The 16,521-nt window shown below is 36.1% G+C and overlaps 1 protein-coding gene across 2 annotated transcripts; it reads left to right on the forward strand.

Moving 5' to 3' along the window:
• Positions 1 to 1,339: 1,339 nt before the first annotated feature.
• LOC120077974 (phox domain-containing protein) lies at positions 1,340 to 16,521 on the forward strand. 2 transcript variants are annotated; one of them, XM_039032118.2, is made up of 16 exons: positions 1,340 to 1,504; positions 1,614 to 1,718; positions 2,124 to 2,526; positions 2,638 to 2,815; positions 2,897 to 3,036; positions 3,902 to 4,811; positions 4,899 to 4,999; positions 5,236 to 5,380; positions 5,498 to 5,566; positions 5,851 to 5,896; positions 6,810 to 7,246; positions 8,284 to 8,363; positions 8,807 to 8,942; positions 15,308 to 15,476; positions 15,807 to 15,889; positions 15,972 to 16,521. In XM_039032118.2, exons 2-16 carry the CDS (start codon positions 1,619 to 1,621, stop codon positions 16,095 to 16,097), a joined length of 3,123 nt encoding a protein of 1,040 aa, XP_038888046.1. In that variant the 5' UTR covers positions 1,340 to 1,504; positions 1,614 to 1,618; the 3' UTR covers positions 16,098 to 16,521. The 2 variants fall into 2 exon arrangements, with proteins under 2 accessions (XP_038888046.1, XP_038888045.1); XM_039032117.2 differs by having other exon boundaries at positions 1,473 to 1,718.

Here is a 16,521-nt window from a genome sequence, read left to right on the forward strand (position 1 = left end):
TTGGTCTCTAAATTTCAAAATATTACAATTTTATCCTTAAATTTTGAGTTTATTTTTAATTTAATCTCTAGGTTTTTTAATATCCCTTGAGTTTTGAGTTCAATATTCATCTAGTTCCGAAATTTTAAATTTTATATTTTTATCGTTGAGTTTTGAGTTGAGTTTCCATTTAGTGCTAGGTCCCAACATTTTACATTTTAACTACGAATTTTTTACTAATGCTCACTTTCAATCAATCATTTGTGTTATTTTTTTAAACCAAGAATTAAACTCATTATAATTCAATTATCTTTGAATACTTTTCCTAAAAAATACACAATTATATATAATTAATTAATAAAAAATTAACCCCAAATGTTAAAAAAAATTGGATTAAAATTGTAAAATATTAAAAAGAACAAAAGAAATTAAATACTGGATTTAAGAACCTATAGATTTGATATTGACATGAAAGGTAAATGAACATTTCTATTTTATATTAAAAAAATAACACTAGATGATGTTATATATATTTAAATAATTTATTAAAATTGAAAATTTGGTATTTCGTATTTTTTTAATACAATAAAAATTAAGGGATTCCAACCACATATTGGTAATTAGTAAATGCTTATTGTTGGTTACAAATGTCACATAATTAAAAAAGTACGTTCCACAATCAAATGTCACGCTCGCACCTAAGAAAAAGTATTTGAAAAAAAAAGACAGTTGAAAGCCTTGGGGAAAACGAAAATCGACACGTGTCAGCAAGGCCAATAGAATGTCATAGCGTCATCTGCATATTGTATTTCTCTTAAAAAAAAGTACATATATTTACTTTAAATTTTGTTTTATTTTGGTTTATAAATTTTAGAAAATCGTTCATTCTACTTCTTGATTTTTTTAAAAATATTTATTTTAGTTTTTGCTATTAAGATCTATTTATTTAAATATAATGGTGAACTGACTTGTATTTTTAGATTACTAGGTTATCAAATAAGTTAACTATATTAAAAAAGAAATCTAAAGTTTCAATTTTGAATTAGGTGATAAAACAAATTTCTATAGTTAATCTCATAAATTCTTCTTTGTCCAAAATTTTGGTACATTGGTAGTTGATATTCTAATTCATCCTCATCCTATTCAATTTATGCTAAATATAATTTCATTTTTAAATATATTTGATCTTTAAAATGTTAACATAATCTTAATAATAAAGATTAAAATAAATATTTTTTTAAAAATTTAGAAATTAAAATCAACGTTTTTTAAAGTTTAGAAAATATAACCAGATTTAAAGTTGAGGAATCAAATTAGATTTAATATATATATATATATACACAAAATTTTCTAAATCCGAAAAAATGGGAAAACAAAACAAAAAGTAAATAAATTCCGACGAAAAAACGGATTCGAAGTTCTTCTTCTTCCTCTTCTTGCTGGGAATTTTGTTGTTCATACAAAATTAGAATTTTCCCTCCAGCTGATGTACCGGCGGGAAGGGTTTTTCTGGCAGTTCCGGCAGGTATCAATCGTCCATTCGAATCGCTTCTGCGAAATTCGAGATACCGCTTTTGTGGAACTGGATTACTCTTTCATTCAGGTGCTTTAGAGAGGATTTTGTTGCGTTTCAGTAGCAATGAAGGCCATGGCGACCCTGCAGGATCTGATCGAGGAGGCTAAACTTCGAACGGTCTGGTGGGCTTTGTGTATTTTCGCGATTTCTTACTTTTTGACCCGTAAGAGTTCTTTCTTATTCCATCGCTTTCTATTGCTTCAGTTGTGCGTAATTCGGTTTCCTTTTGCAAATTTACGCTACTGTTATCTTTTGGGATTTTGAACTCGAACCCTTTTCGTTTTTTTTTTTCTTTTCTCTTGGTGACTTCAAGTTTGGGGTTAGTCGATGGTGTTGTTCATTCCTTTATAATTTGTTGTAGAGTGGAAGTTGAGAGTATTGTCATTTGAGATGAGGGATGAAGCAAAATTGAGCAGTGATGGCTATTTCCTCTTTAATTGGTTTGAAGTTTCTGAATAGGGAAACAATTAAAAATATGAAGTATTGAATTTTCATTTTCTGTTTTATCAATCAACTGCCATGTTTTTTGTTGTTTTATTTTGATGGGCATTTTCTTTTCCCAATGCAGATACTAGTAAGTCAATGTGGATGAATGTACCCCTAGCAATTCTATTAGTTTCTGCACTACGTATTCTGTTCAATGAGGTAGAGTTCCGTAGAAAGATCCGACCTATTCATCAACAGACATACTTATCTCACCTGGAGAAGAAGCAGCTATCTGTTAATGACTCGCGCCTTTCTTCAGCGCTTCCTCCACCAAGATGGAAAAGGAAAATTGATTCTCCTGCCGTGGAGGCTGCAATGAAGGATTTCATTGATAAAATCTTGAAGGATTTTGTGGTTGATTTATGGTATTCAGAAATAACCCCAGACAAAGAGTTTCCTGAGCAGATACATGCGTTAATCATGGATGCCCTTGGTGAGATAGCAGTTAGGGTGAAAGAGATTAACCTTGTTGACTTGCTCACGAGGTAAGGTTGTTTTTCTTAATGATGGAACAGGCTAAAGTTTTTTTAGGTTGTTTTGTTGTGCATCTAAGGAGTGTGAGGAGTTTTGACATTGTTTTCATAAAAATGTTGCAGAGATGTTGTTGATTTAGTAGGTGATCACTTGGACCTTTTTAGAAGAAACCAAGCTGCCATCGGTGTTGATGTTATGGGAACGCTGTCTTCTGAGGAGAGAGATGAAAGGTTGAAACACCATCTTATAGCTTCGAAGGAGCTTCATCCAGCATTGGTGTCTCCTGAGAGTGAGTACAAGGTGTGAGTGGAGTGTTCTGTGAAAACAGGTCTTGTTCTTTGAGTAGAGTCTTGCACTTTGCTAATTGCTATTCCACTGTAGGTCCTTCAACGACTCATGAGTGGAGTGTTGACTTCAGTTCTGAGACCAAGAGAAACTCAATGTCCTGTTGTTCGATCCATTGCTCGAGAACTTTTAACATGCTTGGTGGTGCAACCTCTTATGAATTTTGCAAGTCCTGGGTATGCTTCTGAGTGGCTTACCCTACAGTCTGACCCTTTACTTTCTAATTCTTGCGTGAAAAATAACAGTGGAAAATGTTGCTTTCATTTGGAAGAGAAAGTATACCTTTCGTCTCTCATTCTAAAGATATATATGACTTGTCTATGTTGTCTCTTCTTCTTAATGGTTATGTTATGGGTAGTTGTATTACAAATAATAGCTGAGAAACATCCTCTTTTGTTGGGACACTGTGTTTAGTTCTAGCTGCTTTTACAAAATATCAAAAACACCGAACAAGCTAAAGAAAATATAAGAAGTATCACCAAAATATGGCATTGTATACTTTTTTACCTGTATATGTTCTCTTTCTGAGATATGTAGCAGTAAAATATTATGAGAAAATGATTTACACTAAGATGTTCTCGTACGTTTAGAGTCTTTGGGGTGATCTTTTGAAAATAGTTTATTTTAATACCAATTCTTTAAACTATATATGTGTTTTCCATAGAAATATAATTCAATTTAATCGGTAGAAAAGAAGAAAAACAGTTTTTTTGTTTGGATTTTTTCCCTTATTGTTTGTTTGTTGTTTGTTTTTGTTCGCTTTTTTTTTTTTTGGTATTTTTTGTTTTTAAAATATCTTTTGAAATGGTTTGTCTTGTCAAATGTGTTTCTTGTGAGAAGCTTATAATTTTTTAAGAACAGAAAGTAGTTTTAAAAGTGCATTTTTCAAACAGTACTTTAGTTACTTTCTCTGCAGACAAATCGGGGAGAGGTCATTTTCTTAGGCATACATGTCTAGTCTTAAATGATCTAGCAGTCCAAAGAATTGCGGAAGTGGTTTTTTTTACCCTTTTTCTCTTTTTCTTCTTTCTTTGTTATCAGGTGCATAAATGAGTTGATCGAATGTATAGTCCTTGCCACTAGAGCTGAGAATGACTCTGTGATAGGTGGTCAACAACAAACTCATTCTTCAGATGTTGACAAAGACCATTCTTCTACTGCTGGATTTGTACATGATGAAGATTTGAACAGAAGGAACTCATCTTTAAATCCAGGGATTGGTTCAGAGCTTGCTAAAGTTAACAATAAAAAAGAAATCAGCTCTGATTACATGTTCCAGGATGAGCCTTTGCAACTGAGACATGGTGATTGGGGCCGTGCGTTGAATGCAGCCACCCAAAGGAGAACTGAAGTTCTCATGCCTGAAAATCTTGAAAACATGTGGACTAAAGGACGAAACTATAAGAAGAAAGAAAATAGGATCATTAAAGTAGGAGATTCTGAATCTATGGCTACGACAAAGAATTCTGGAACAAGTATCATGCAGCCTGCAACAACAACGACAACGAGGGATGAAATGTTGACTGGCAAGCATCGTTCTTCTACTGGGCCAGAAGAAAAGGCAATAATAGTTAGGAGAACACCTGTAAGACATTCTGATTTCTTTTTGACCTCCAAACCAGGTGATGAGAACAAAATTGGTTTTCAGTCTTCTCTGGAACTTCAGAAGGATTCATCTATCGATGCAAAGTTTATTGCTAATGAATTAAAGGATGTTGATAATCTTACTCCTGCTAGTGCAACTAAAATTCAACTCAAGAGATCCAATAGTACTTCTGCTTTGACAACTGAAGTTAGTGTAGAAAAGACTTCTACAGAAGGTGGAAGATCTATTATATCAGATTTCTATGGTCCCAATTTTCGAAAGCATGGTGAAGAGCCCCTTGCTAAGAGTGCCTCGGATGTGGTGATCCAAAAAGAAGGTCTACTTGTTCCCAAACTTAGGAGTCGGGTGAGAGGGATCATTCTTTTGTTCTTGTGGATAACCTGTTAATTAATAAAGTGTCGTACCAATTTAGTTCTTCTTGTCCTGTCGCAGGTGATGGGCGCATACTTTGAGAAGCTTGGTTCAAAATCTTTTGCTGTGTATTCAATAGCTGTTACAGATGCAAATAACAGAACTTGGTTTGTCAAGAGAAGGTCTCTTCCTGATATTCCTTAATAAATAAAGACAATGTATTTGAAATTTTTTATGATGTAAAAAACTTAGTGGTTCTATTAGATTCCTTGACATGCAAGTGCCTCATATATTTGGTGTTTGCTCATTTCCTTATGATATTGAATGATCGCTAGTGTCTCAAGACTTGATAGAACTCCTCAAGCATTTTATTTAGACACATTTATAGTCACCTCTCTATTGTTACAAATCTTTCCAGGTACCGAAATTTTGAGCGACTACATCGGCATCTTAAAGATATTCCTAACTATACACTGCACCTGCCTCCCAAGCGAATATTTTCATCAAGCACAGAAGATGCTTTTGTTCACCAACGTTGCATTCAACTTGACAAATATTTGCAGGTATCTGTGGATTTTCCAACTTCCGTGCATACAGTTATTGTTATTGTTTACAATGTAGCTCTCCAATTTATTTATTTATTTAAATCTTGAATGATTTACCGTGCTATCTTTATCCAGGAGCTATTATCAATTGCAAATGTTGCCGAGCAGCATGAAGTATGGGACTTTTTAAGTGTTTCCTCAAAGGTAATCGGCCCTCTGAGATGACAATTCAATGATTTCAAACAGATTTCTACTCCAGTCTCATGTTATATTGTCATTAGTTCCAAAATTTTATTTATTTGATCAGTGTCAATAATAATTTAAAATATTCCAAAAACGTATTGTAATTTTATGGGCTTGTGATCTTTAGATGGACCTTCAGATTTCGAGGATATGATCAACTTTTTGTTATATTCATTACATTTGGACATGGAAATGATCTCGTGAACCTAATTTAAAATGTATTTATTTATTTATTCTTTTTGCAGAACTATTCTTTTGGAAAATCTTCCTCAGTGATGAGAACATTAGCAGGCAAGTGGTTGTTTTTATTGTTCTTTGTAGGAAATCCCGTTGCATATTGGTTGCAACAAATTTAATATTTATTTTCTTCATACTTTTTCTCTTCCCGTGCAAGTTATTTGGCTTAATTACTTGCCCTTTTTAGCCTCTGGTACTAGATTGCTGGAATACATGACCCTCTATGGTAGAATATAAAATTTGTGTTATCTCAATGAATAATTCTCATTCTTCTTGTCAAACTGTGAAAGTTGAACTCTTTCAGAACCCTTTTGAGGTTTTATTGGGTATTGAGGGATTCTTATTCAATTCAAGTTGTAGAACTACCATCAGTAAATAGATAAGTTTTATTCTTATAAAAAATGCAGTCTCTCACGATTTTGATTGACATCATTTCATGAGACAAGCAGATGCTTTCTTGCAGTATCCATGTGCGTGTAGATGCATTGTAATAATTTAAAATAATTGATGATAAAAGGGGACAGAAAGAACATGTTCCAGTGGATGCCTTCTGAGACACATCATTTGTTGGGACTAAAACGTAGATTCTAATTCCTATGCCTTCATGAATATTTAAGTATCTTGGAATCTGTAAGACTAGAGACCTTGAAGAATGACCTTCCAATCTATAGAAGACGTATAAAAATGTGAAACGAAGATTATTCAAAGTGTCCCTATGACAGCATAAAGGTGTGCCCTTTAATCTAGTCTGCCTTCTCCTCTTGCCATTCTTCTTAAATATTTAACGAATCAGTCTTAAATAGCTCATTCTTCTTCTTCAAATGGAAAAGGATATAGCAGTTATGTATCTATGCAGCACAATCTTTCGGTTTATTTAAATGTTAGAACCATCCACAATTGTTAATAGTTTCTTCGATTCCTTTGTTATTTGCTATTGTTGATGGTTTCAAACCTTATTTAATCACAGTCAATGTGGATGATGCTATGGATGACATTGTACGCCAGTTTAAAGGGGTTTCCGATGGTTTCATGCGTAAAGTTGTTGGTTCAACCTCACCTGATGAAGCTTGTGCCTCGTCAAATTATGACCGGAAGTTTTCGTTTAATTCAGCAGACTTAAGCAAATGTGTTTCTGCACAATATAATTTAGAAATAGCTAATAACCTGTCTGACGAGGAAGGTGAGCAAATTCAAAATAAAAAATGTGAAAAGGTTAGTGGATGGCATTCGGACAATGAATTAAATTCTAAAAGCTTTCCCCCTCGTGTGATCAAACGTGGTGAAGAGTCGGTTAAATTAGTTGTTGAGAAGAAGAATGATCTAGATTTGAAGTCTGGGACCAGCCATGGAGGATTTTCACAAATTTCATATCATATGGAAGATCCAGAAGGAATGCCACCAGAGGTAATGCAACTTCATACAACATACTGTTACCTGCTTTATACATTTTACCTGTCAGATATCTTGCATGATATTTCTTTTTACTTATGCTTAATCTTGTATTTTATCTACTTGGTTAGTTTATGGCCTAATCAATAAGAAAGGGACCATCTTACAATATCTTTTCTGGTTTTTAATGGTACTTGCTTTCTATTAGCTTATATCATTTTGTTTCTCTAATAAAAACTTTGTTAAAAGATAGAAAATAGAGAACACTAAGTTTATGTGGAGAACCCTAAAACAGGGAGAAAAAACCACGATAGAGGGTCTCTTTACGAGAGAAGCCATATTTATAGGCTCTAGCAAGCCATAATACAAAAAGGAAATAAACTTAGGGTAAAGTAAAATACTAAAATACCATCGGTGCTATAAACTATCAACAAAGTCCCTTATTTCTAACAAACTTAACAAAACTGTAGTGCTACTCATTGAGGGCAGGCAAAGGACCCGATGGATAAAAACGATACATTTTTCGTAATTTATATGTTTGTAGTCATATCGGCAATTCAATTGTTGTATGAGGACCGAACATTAAAGATAGTATATAACATATGTTTAAAATTACATATCTCCAAATATTCATTGTTTTACAAAAAAAAAAAAAAAAAAAAAGATAAAAAAAGATCCAAAGCCTGATGAATATTATTTTAATGATCCAATGATTGTATCAAATATTTTATAGTAAATCCAGACCGTAAACGAGTTGAACTCATTTTCACTGGAAGTTATGGTCTGGACCATATCATGTTAGTCCATTTCCTTAGTGTGATAGATCTGGTAGGCTGCAAGAATTTTTTTAGACATTCCGTTCGAGGAACTGTACTGTTATTGCGATTGATCAACTGCTGTGCACAATCTAAATATGACCTACAAGTTATTCTGATTGGGAAAACAATTATTTAGTTATTTCATCATTCTGACATGTAACTGATGTTTGATTCAAGCATATAGCTCTGGTTATTTATAACTTATTGGTTGTTTCAACATTTTTATTTCTGCAGTGGACTCCACCTAATGTAAGCGTACCTCTTCTAAATCTGGTTGACAAGATATTTCAGCTTAACAGGAGAGGCTGGATAAGGTTCCATACTTCTCCCTTTTGTAAATTTTCGATGCCATTGACTATGATAATGTTGTTTCCATGAGTGACTTTAATTATCCACGGCCACAGTTAAGGTTTCGTATTTTCTGCTTGGCTCAAGGATGGTTTATATGTCTATCTGCTTATCTGGCCCCAAATTGCTTCCCCCTCCCCTCCTTGTTGGTGGCTACTTTATACTTATATCCAGTCTCCCCAGTTGCTTTCTTGGCTTGAGCTTTTTTTACCTGTACAGAAATTATATATCTAGAGTTTGTATTTTTATTCCTCTATTTCAAACTCTGCAGTTTCATGGCCTTTCCCATGGATGAAATTTCAACTCAGTGACAATAACCTAGATTTTATAACCGACTGCTTGTTCTATTGTCTTTTTAACTCTAAAAAAATTATTTGTTCTATTTATATTATATATTTTTTTGATGCAGGAGGCAGGTCCTTTGGATATCAAAACAAATATTACAGTTAATTATGGAAGATGCTATTGATGACTGGATTGTCAGGCAAATTCACTGGCTACGGAGAGAGGACATCATTGCTCAGGGTATTCGATGGGTCCAAGATGTAAGTATCAAAACAAGTAAAGGACTATAAAAACAAGTAAAGGACTATAAACTGTATGGTGTTCAAATTCACTGAAATTGAAGATTGATACATTTAGTAATTATGGTTTTTTCCCTCTCCCCTGGCACGGGAAGTTCAAGAGTCCTGAGTTTTGATGTCTATGATAGGAACCAAAATAGAATTACAATGTATTGCAATATAAAAAGTAAATAACATACAAGATAAACAAGTACTTTGAGAAATTGACACCCTCTACTCTTGAGATATCTCTCCGGCCTTAATTCACAAACCAAAATAATGCCTATCTTCTCCCTTCCTCCCTCTCTCTATTGATAACCAATAGCCTCACAACATCCCCAGCTAATTACTAATATTCCTATGGTCTATTCGGTTGAAGGATTGCTTTAATTTCTTTTAGAGAATTTGTCAAGAAATGGTAGATCATTTACGTTGCTACTACGGATTTTAAACCTTTTATGCTAGAGAATTACTAAGGTGCCGTTTGGTAACTATTAAAAATCAAGGAAGAAAATACGAAGACAAGGTTTACGTGGAAAACCCTAGACTAGGGAGAAAAAACCATGATAGATAAATTTTTATTAATTTGTTACATCTACAAAGCACCACAGATCAGAAATAAATAGACTCAGAACAATCTTAAAATAGCAGAGAAAAGTAAAAAGACTAAAATGCCCTTAGGGCAAATACACCATATTTCAACACTCCTTCTCAAGTTGGGGCATAGATATCAATAAGACCCAACTTGCTAATACAAGTATCGAAGCTTTGCCTTGGCAATCCTTTAGTGAGGACATCGGCAACTTGTTGGCTCGAAGGAATGCAAGGAATACAGATACTGGCGCTGTCTAGTTTTTCTTTAATAAAGTGTTTGTCAATCTCCACATATTTTGTTTTGTCATGTTGTACTGGATTGTTGACAATATTGATAGCTGCCTTATCATCACAATAAAGTTTCATAGGCTCTTGGCTATCCTTGTGAAGATCAAACAAAACTTTCTTCAACCATATCTCTTCGCATATTTCCAGACTCATAGCCCTGTATACTGCCTCAGCACTACTTCTAGCAATCACCCCTTGTCTCTTACTCCGCTAGGTAACAAGATTACCCTACACAAAGGTACAATATCCAAAGGTTGATTTTCAATTTGTAACAGATCCTGCCCAATCTGAGTCAGTACAAGCATCAATGGATCTTTTGTCTTGTTTCTTGAACATTAAGCCCTTTTTCGGATCAGATTTCAGATACCTCACAATTCGAGTAATGGCCTCCATATGCTTCTCATAAGGAGCTTGCATAAATTGTCTGACCATACTAACAACATTAGATATATTTGGTCTGGTATGAGATAAGTAAATTAATTTTCCTATGAGACGCTGATACCTTTCTTTATTAACAGGAACTCCTTCAACAGAATCTCCCAACTTGGTATTGACTTCAATAGGAGTATCAATGGGTTTACATCCAGTCATTCCTGTTTCCCTCAACAAATCCATAGTATATTTTCGTTGAGAAACAAATATTCCTTCTTTCAATCTCGCTACCTCCATTGCGAGGAAATATCTCAGACTACCAAGGTCTTTGATTTCAAACTCATATACCATTCTCCGTTTTTGACAATCTTTGTTGTATCGTCACCTGATAGAACAATGTCATTAACGTACACATTCAAAACCGCCATCCTCCCTGATGTTGATCTTTTTATGAACAAGGTATGATTAGAATGCCCCTGAATAAAACCTTGGGACTTAACAAAGGTGGTGAATCTGTTGAACCACGCTCTCAAAGACTACTTTAAGCCATATAGGAATTTTCTGATTTTACAAACCCGACTATCAATTGTGCTTCAAATCCAGGAGGAGGGCTCATATAGACCTCTTCTGCTAACTCACCATTCAGGAATGCATTCTTTACATCAAGTTGATGGAGAGACTAGTCTTTGTTAACAACAACTGATAGAAGAACCTGAATTGTGTTCAACTTTGCCACTGGAGAAAAAGTTTATGAGTAATCAATCCCATATGTCTGATTAAATCCTTTAGCAACTAGTCTGGCCTTGTACCTATCAAGGGTCCCATCAAACTTATACTTAATCGTGAACACCCACTTGCACTCAACCGTTTTATGGCCTTTAGGGAGTGCAACCAGATCCCATGCCCATTTGTTTCGAGAGCTTTCATCTCTTCCATAACAACAGCCCTCCACTTGGGAATTTCCATGGCCATATGCACGTTGGTAGGTATTGTCACAGTATCCAGATTGGTAGTGAAGGCGTTAAACCCAGATGACAAGTTAATGTAAGACAGAAACTATGCATAGAGTACCTAGTACATGACCTTGTCCCTTTCCGTAGTGAAATTAGTATATCAAGCGTAGCATCATAATCTCCTGGTTTATCTGACTTCTCATTAGTACAAGAACCTACACTTGCCCATTTGTAGCAAGTCCTCACTCTCTTGGTTATCTCCTGGTGCCTCACTACTACCTGCAGTTTCGACATTTTTTGGTACAATCTCATTAGTCCCACCATTCTCACCCACATCACCTCCAACGTAATCATTTGCACGTTCAAAACGATCATCAGAAACAGAAGTACCTTGAACTTGAGCTGGTGCCGGTTCCATTCTTGGATAGTTTTCGGTGGAGCAACGAGAGGCGCTATTTCCTTTCTAAGATTCTTCCTGTGTATGCTATCCAGGGTACTTGTTAGTAGGAAGGATAAGGTCATTTGTATCAAGGATAGGTGTAGGAATGAAGTCCATAGGAATAGAATATGTAGATGAGTTAGTCTCTTCACTAGTGGTCTCCCCTGAAGAGGATTAATGGGTAAAAAAGGGACATCCATAGTGACAAAGTACTTCCTTGAGGACGGATGAAAGTACTTATAACCCCGTTGGTGAAGTGGATATCCGACAAAGACACACTTCTGAGCATGAGGAGAAAATTTAATTTGGTGAGGACCGTGGCTATGAACAAAGGCAGTACACCCAAACACCCGAAGGGGGACATTTGAGATGAGACGCGTGGATAAGAAAGACTCTTTGAAACACTCAACCGGTGTTTGGAATTTAAGAACATGGAGGGCATCCGGTTAATAAGGTGTGCAATAGTTAAAACATCATCTCCCCATAAATAAGAGGGAAGAGATGTAGGAAACATGAGGGAACGGACAATTTTAATAGATTTTTTCGTCCAGCCACTCCATTTTGTTATGGGGTATAAGCACACGAATTTTGATGAACGATGCTTTTTGAAGTTAAAAACTCGCATAGGGTGTTATTAACAAACTTCTGCCCTTGTCATTTCTAAGAATAACAATCTTTGTATTAAACTGTATTTCAACCGTAGTATAGAACTGTTAGAAAATAGACGTGACTTTCGACTTATCAGTAAGAAGAAAGATCCATGTAAGACGGGCGTGATCATCGATAAAAGTAACAAACCAACGGTTACTGGATAAGGTAGTGATGTTTGAAGGACCCCAAATATCACTATGAACTAGATGGAAAGGTTGGGAAGGTTTGTAAGACTGAGAAGGGAAGGAAACCCTGGGTTGTTTTGCATGTATACAGACATCACAAGATAACGAAGAAACATCCACATTATGAAATAAATGGGGAAACAAATATTTCATATATTGAAAGTTTGGATGACCAAGGCGAAAATGCCACAATAAATAATCTTTTTCAGAAATTGTATATGAAGTTAATAAACTAGTCCTAGACAAACTCCTAGAAGTAGCATCATTAGAAAGGAAAAAGACCCCTATTATGTCGGGCAGTGCCGATCGTCGTTCTCGAGCTTAAGTCCTGAAAGGAAACAGTATCAGGTGAGAAAATAACTCTGCAGTTTAAATCTCTAGTTATTTTATTTATAGACAACAAATTGTTAGAGATTTTTGGCACGTGTAACACGTTCTGTAAGATCAAGCCATGGAAGAGAGACAAATGACCTTCCTGCAACAGGAGCAAAAGACCCATTTGCAATCCAAATCCTCTCATTTCCAACACTTGGAGAATATGAGAGAAATCGATTAGATGATCACTAGTGATCGGTCGCTCCTGAATCTAGTATCCATGATTCTTGTCCCTCAATAAGAAGACTAAAAGATTGAGGGGTACCTGATTGGACAATCGCACTGATCACAACAGTACCTGGGTCACTTGGGTTGGTCACTGAGATCGTGCAACAACATCAGTAGACTCACTCATGAGTGCTCTACTAGACTTTGACTTGTCATTCAGATGGCGACATTTGCCATTCGGGGGTCAACCATGTAGTATCCAATACTGATCCTTCGTGTGCCATGGTTTCTTGCAATGTTCACATATTGGAGGAGATTTCCCATTCTGCTTGTCATTATCAGATCCAGGAGATTTCACCCGAACGCAGCGGAGTCAACAGTTGTAACCACGGAACCATTCATAGCACTCGACCTATCTTCCTCCAATTTGACCTCAGAGCAAACCTCCATAAGAGACGGTATCGGCCTTTGTCCCATAATTCAACTGTGAGCAATATCAAATTTTGAGTTCAACCCAGCAAGGAAGTCATAAACCTAATCAATTTCCTCAATCTTCGAATATTGAACTCTGCCACATGAGAAATTCCAGACAATCTCTCGACACAAGTCCATCTCTTGTCACTGTAAAGACAGTTTATTGAAGTACGAAATCACATTCATGGTCCCTTGTTTGCATTCATGGACCTGTTGCCGCAATGTATATAGGTGTGATGTGTTTTGCCTTTTAGAATACAACTTCTAGACTGCATCCCAAATGTCCCGTGCAGAAGCAGGATAGAGCAAGGGTTTTCTAATTTGGGGTTCCATGTTGTTAATCAGCGTCAAGCGGGGTAAGGAGTTCTCTCCCTTCCAAACACGCTCGTGAGGGTCCCCAGGGTTTGGTCTCGGTATCTTGCCAATTAAATACCCGAGCTTATGACGCCCCTCGAGAGCCATTTTAACGGATTGGGACCAGGAGAAATAATTTTGACCATTTAGTTTCTCTCCTGTGATTTCCCCTGCAAAATTTCCCACAGATCCAAATAAAATATTTGCAGTAGGTAAATTAGGGAAAGTTGTTATCGGATTGTTCGTATACAAAGGTAGACTGGACGAGAAATCTGAGTGGGAATTTATCTGGAGATTTGTGGTCCCAAAAATAGTCCCGAGCATTGCATTCTATTGCTAAAGACTAGTTGATTGTTGTTGAACTCCAACTGGGGATAGACCCATCGGTCCTAAGCCACCATAACCAATCGACCCATGCTGATGGGGAATGTAGGGGATTGTTGTAGGATGTTTCTGCTCACATGAAACTGAGGAGGAAGCTTCCCCCATATGATCGATGGCTCGAAACTGAGGTTGGGCAAGAGGCTGGTGTGACGGCTGGAGGGCTGGCGCTCTGACTAGAAGAACCGACGCTCGGAGGGTGTTGGACAGAAGCCGCGTTCCGATTGGAAGGACGCTGGAGGATGGACCAGCTTGGAAGTGGCACTCGAACGACTCGGTGCTGGAGTTGGAACCTGACGCGATTGACTGCTGGATCGGTGTTAAACTGGTCCGATCGTCTGACGGCTGGAGCGACTCTTGGTTGTTGGATCGGCACGTTTGGGTTAGTCCCAATGGCTGCTTGAACGTGCGACTGAGCGGCTGGCGGAATCCCTAATTGCGATTGAGTCGCAATTTAGGCTGGTCGCAATCAGCTGCTGTGACTGCACTGGGTTGAGGATGGATCGAAGATATCGGTCGACGACAACCTAAATTGCGGTGGTATTTATCGCTTTTGCCATAGTTCCATCACTTGCTAGGGTTGGTGATTGAATTTCTTCTATCGCAGTTAGGGTTTCATCACCTTGCTCTGATACCATATTGAAAATAAGGGAAGAAACGATGAAGGCAAGGCTTACGTGGAAAACTCTAGGCCAGGAGAAAAAAACCTCGATAGCTAAATTCTTATTAATTTGTTACATCTATAAAGCATCACAGACTCAGAAATAAATAGACTCAGAACAACTTTAAAATAGCAGAGAGAAGTAAAAAGACTAAAACACCCTTAGGGCAAATACTCCATATTTCAACATTAACCATCGTTTTTTGTTCTTGGTTTTTAAAAATTTTGCTTGTTTTTTACAATTTCTTATCATAGTTTTTTTTCCTATCTAAACATTTGAATTTTTAGCCAATTTCCAAAAACAAAATCTAAGGTTTTGAACATTGGAATTATAACGGTTGCAATAATCACCTAATTTTTCATTATGTCAATGAAAATGTTATTTTTACCATATAGAAAAAACAAAGGATATAATAAGAAAAAGAAAATTCATTCTACCATTGCTCCTTCAGGTTCTCTGGCCCAATGGAACATTCTTTATACAATTGAGAAATGCTCAAAGTGAAGATGATGATTCTCAATCAAGTCGAACTGATGGAAGTAAGATCCCTAAGCCTGGATCATTTGAGCTGCAGCTCGAGGCTGCTCGCAGAGCCAGCGATGTCAAGAAAATGCTTTTTGGTGAGCAATGCTTTCTTTCTGTAATATGATAGCGTGCATCTGAGGTGTTTACATTGAAATATATTCTAAACTATTTAAAGGTATGGACATGCATTTATGGACATGCATTGCATACTTTGTTAACATCCTCGTTTCAGTTTATTTTTAAGAAACGTACAGATTAAATGATCTTATCAACACAATGCTCCTATAATATCGTAATTCTTCTCTTGTTTGTTGATCATATCATATTTATAAATTAAGAATCTTCTAATCATGTTTGTCTCACTTTTTCTTTATAAATGGAGCCAATTTATAACAGACAACTAACTACCATTACATTCTTTATAGCTGGGGCTCCGACACCATTGGTAAGCTTGATAGGACACAAGCAGTACAAAAGATGTGCAAAAGATATATACTACTTCACTCAGGTGAGTTAGCGCTATCATTTTTGTCGTTTCATTTCGAAATCTGTGGAAATGACAATCTGAGTAAAATTTTGTGAATCTGCAGTCGACGATCTGTGTGAAGCAACTTGGGTATGGATTACTTGAACTATTGCTCATATCACTTTTCCCTGAGCTACGGAATTTAGTTCTGGAGATTCATGATAAATCACACGTCTCGCAACCAGTTTAGTGAGTAAAAACAGTACTCTACGACCTCTGTTCCAGGTTGTGCCTTCTTCTTCTTCCTCCAATCCCCAACCCAGAATCTCAAGTTTTTTTTTGTCTTAATCTAGCATTTAGGTTCCCTCAGTTTTGATGTTGATAGAAGTATTCAAGTGATTGACACTATCGGGAGTTTTGTGGATTGCTGGAAATTCTTTTGTGAATAGAAATGATTCTGCTTGTCCTTTTTATTTTTATTTTTATTTTTAACTGTATAGAATTTTAGTTTTAGGGTGTGTATAGAATTAGTGGTACAGCAGGTGATGGAAAATATTTCAAATCTTGTTCTATTGTAATTTATGATCCTTTCTCCTCATGCTCTGTTGATTCAACTTTTGATTGATATTGAAAATTATTTATTCATTATTCAATTCCATTGATAATTTCTACCA

This window comes from Benincasa hispida, chromosome 5, assembly GCF_027475165.1.
Source record: "Benincasa hispida cultivar pf3 chromosome 5, pf3_genome.v1.1, whole genome shotgun sequence".
Lineage (NCBI taxonomy): Eukaryota > Viridiplantae > Streptophyta > Magnoliopsida > Cucurbitales > Cucurbitaceae > Benincasa > Benincasa hispida.

Bases quoted from the DNA above. Each gene is read 5' to 3' on its own strand.
- LOC120077974 (XM_039032118.2), top strand. From the start codon at position 1,619: ATGAAGGCCATGGCGACCCTGCAGGATCTGATCGAGGAGGCTAAACTT. The intron at 1,719-2,123 runs GTAAGAGTTCTT...TTCCCAATGCAG, and splicing joins GATTTCTTACTTTTTGACCC to ATACTAGTAAGTCAATGTGG. The intron at 4,812-4,898 runs GTGAGAGGGATC...GTCCTGTCGCAG, and splicing joins TTCCCAAACTTAGGAGTCGG to GTGATGGGCGCATACTTTGA.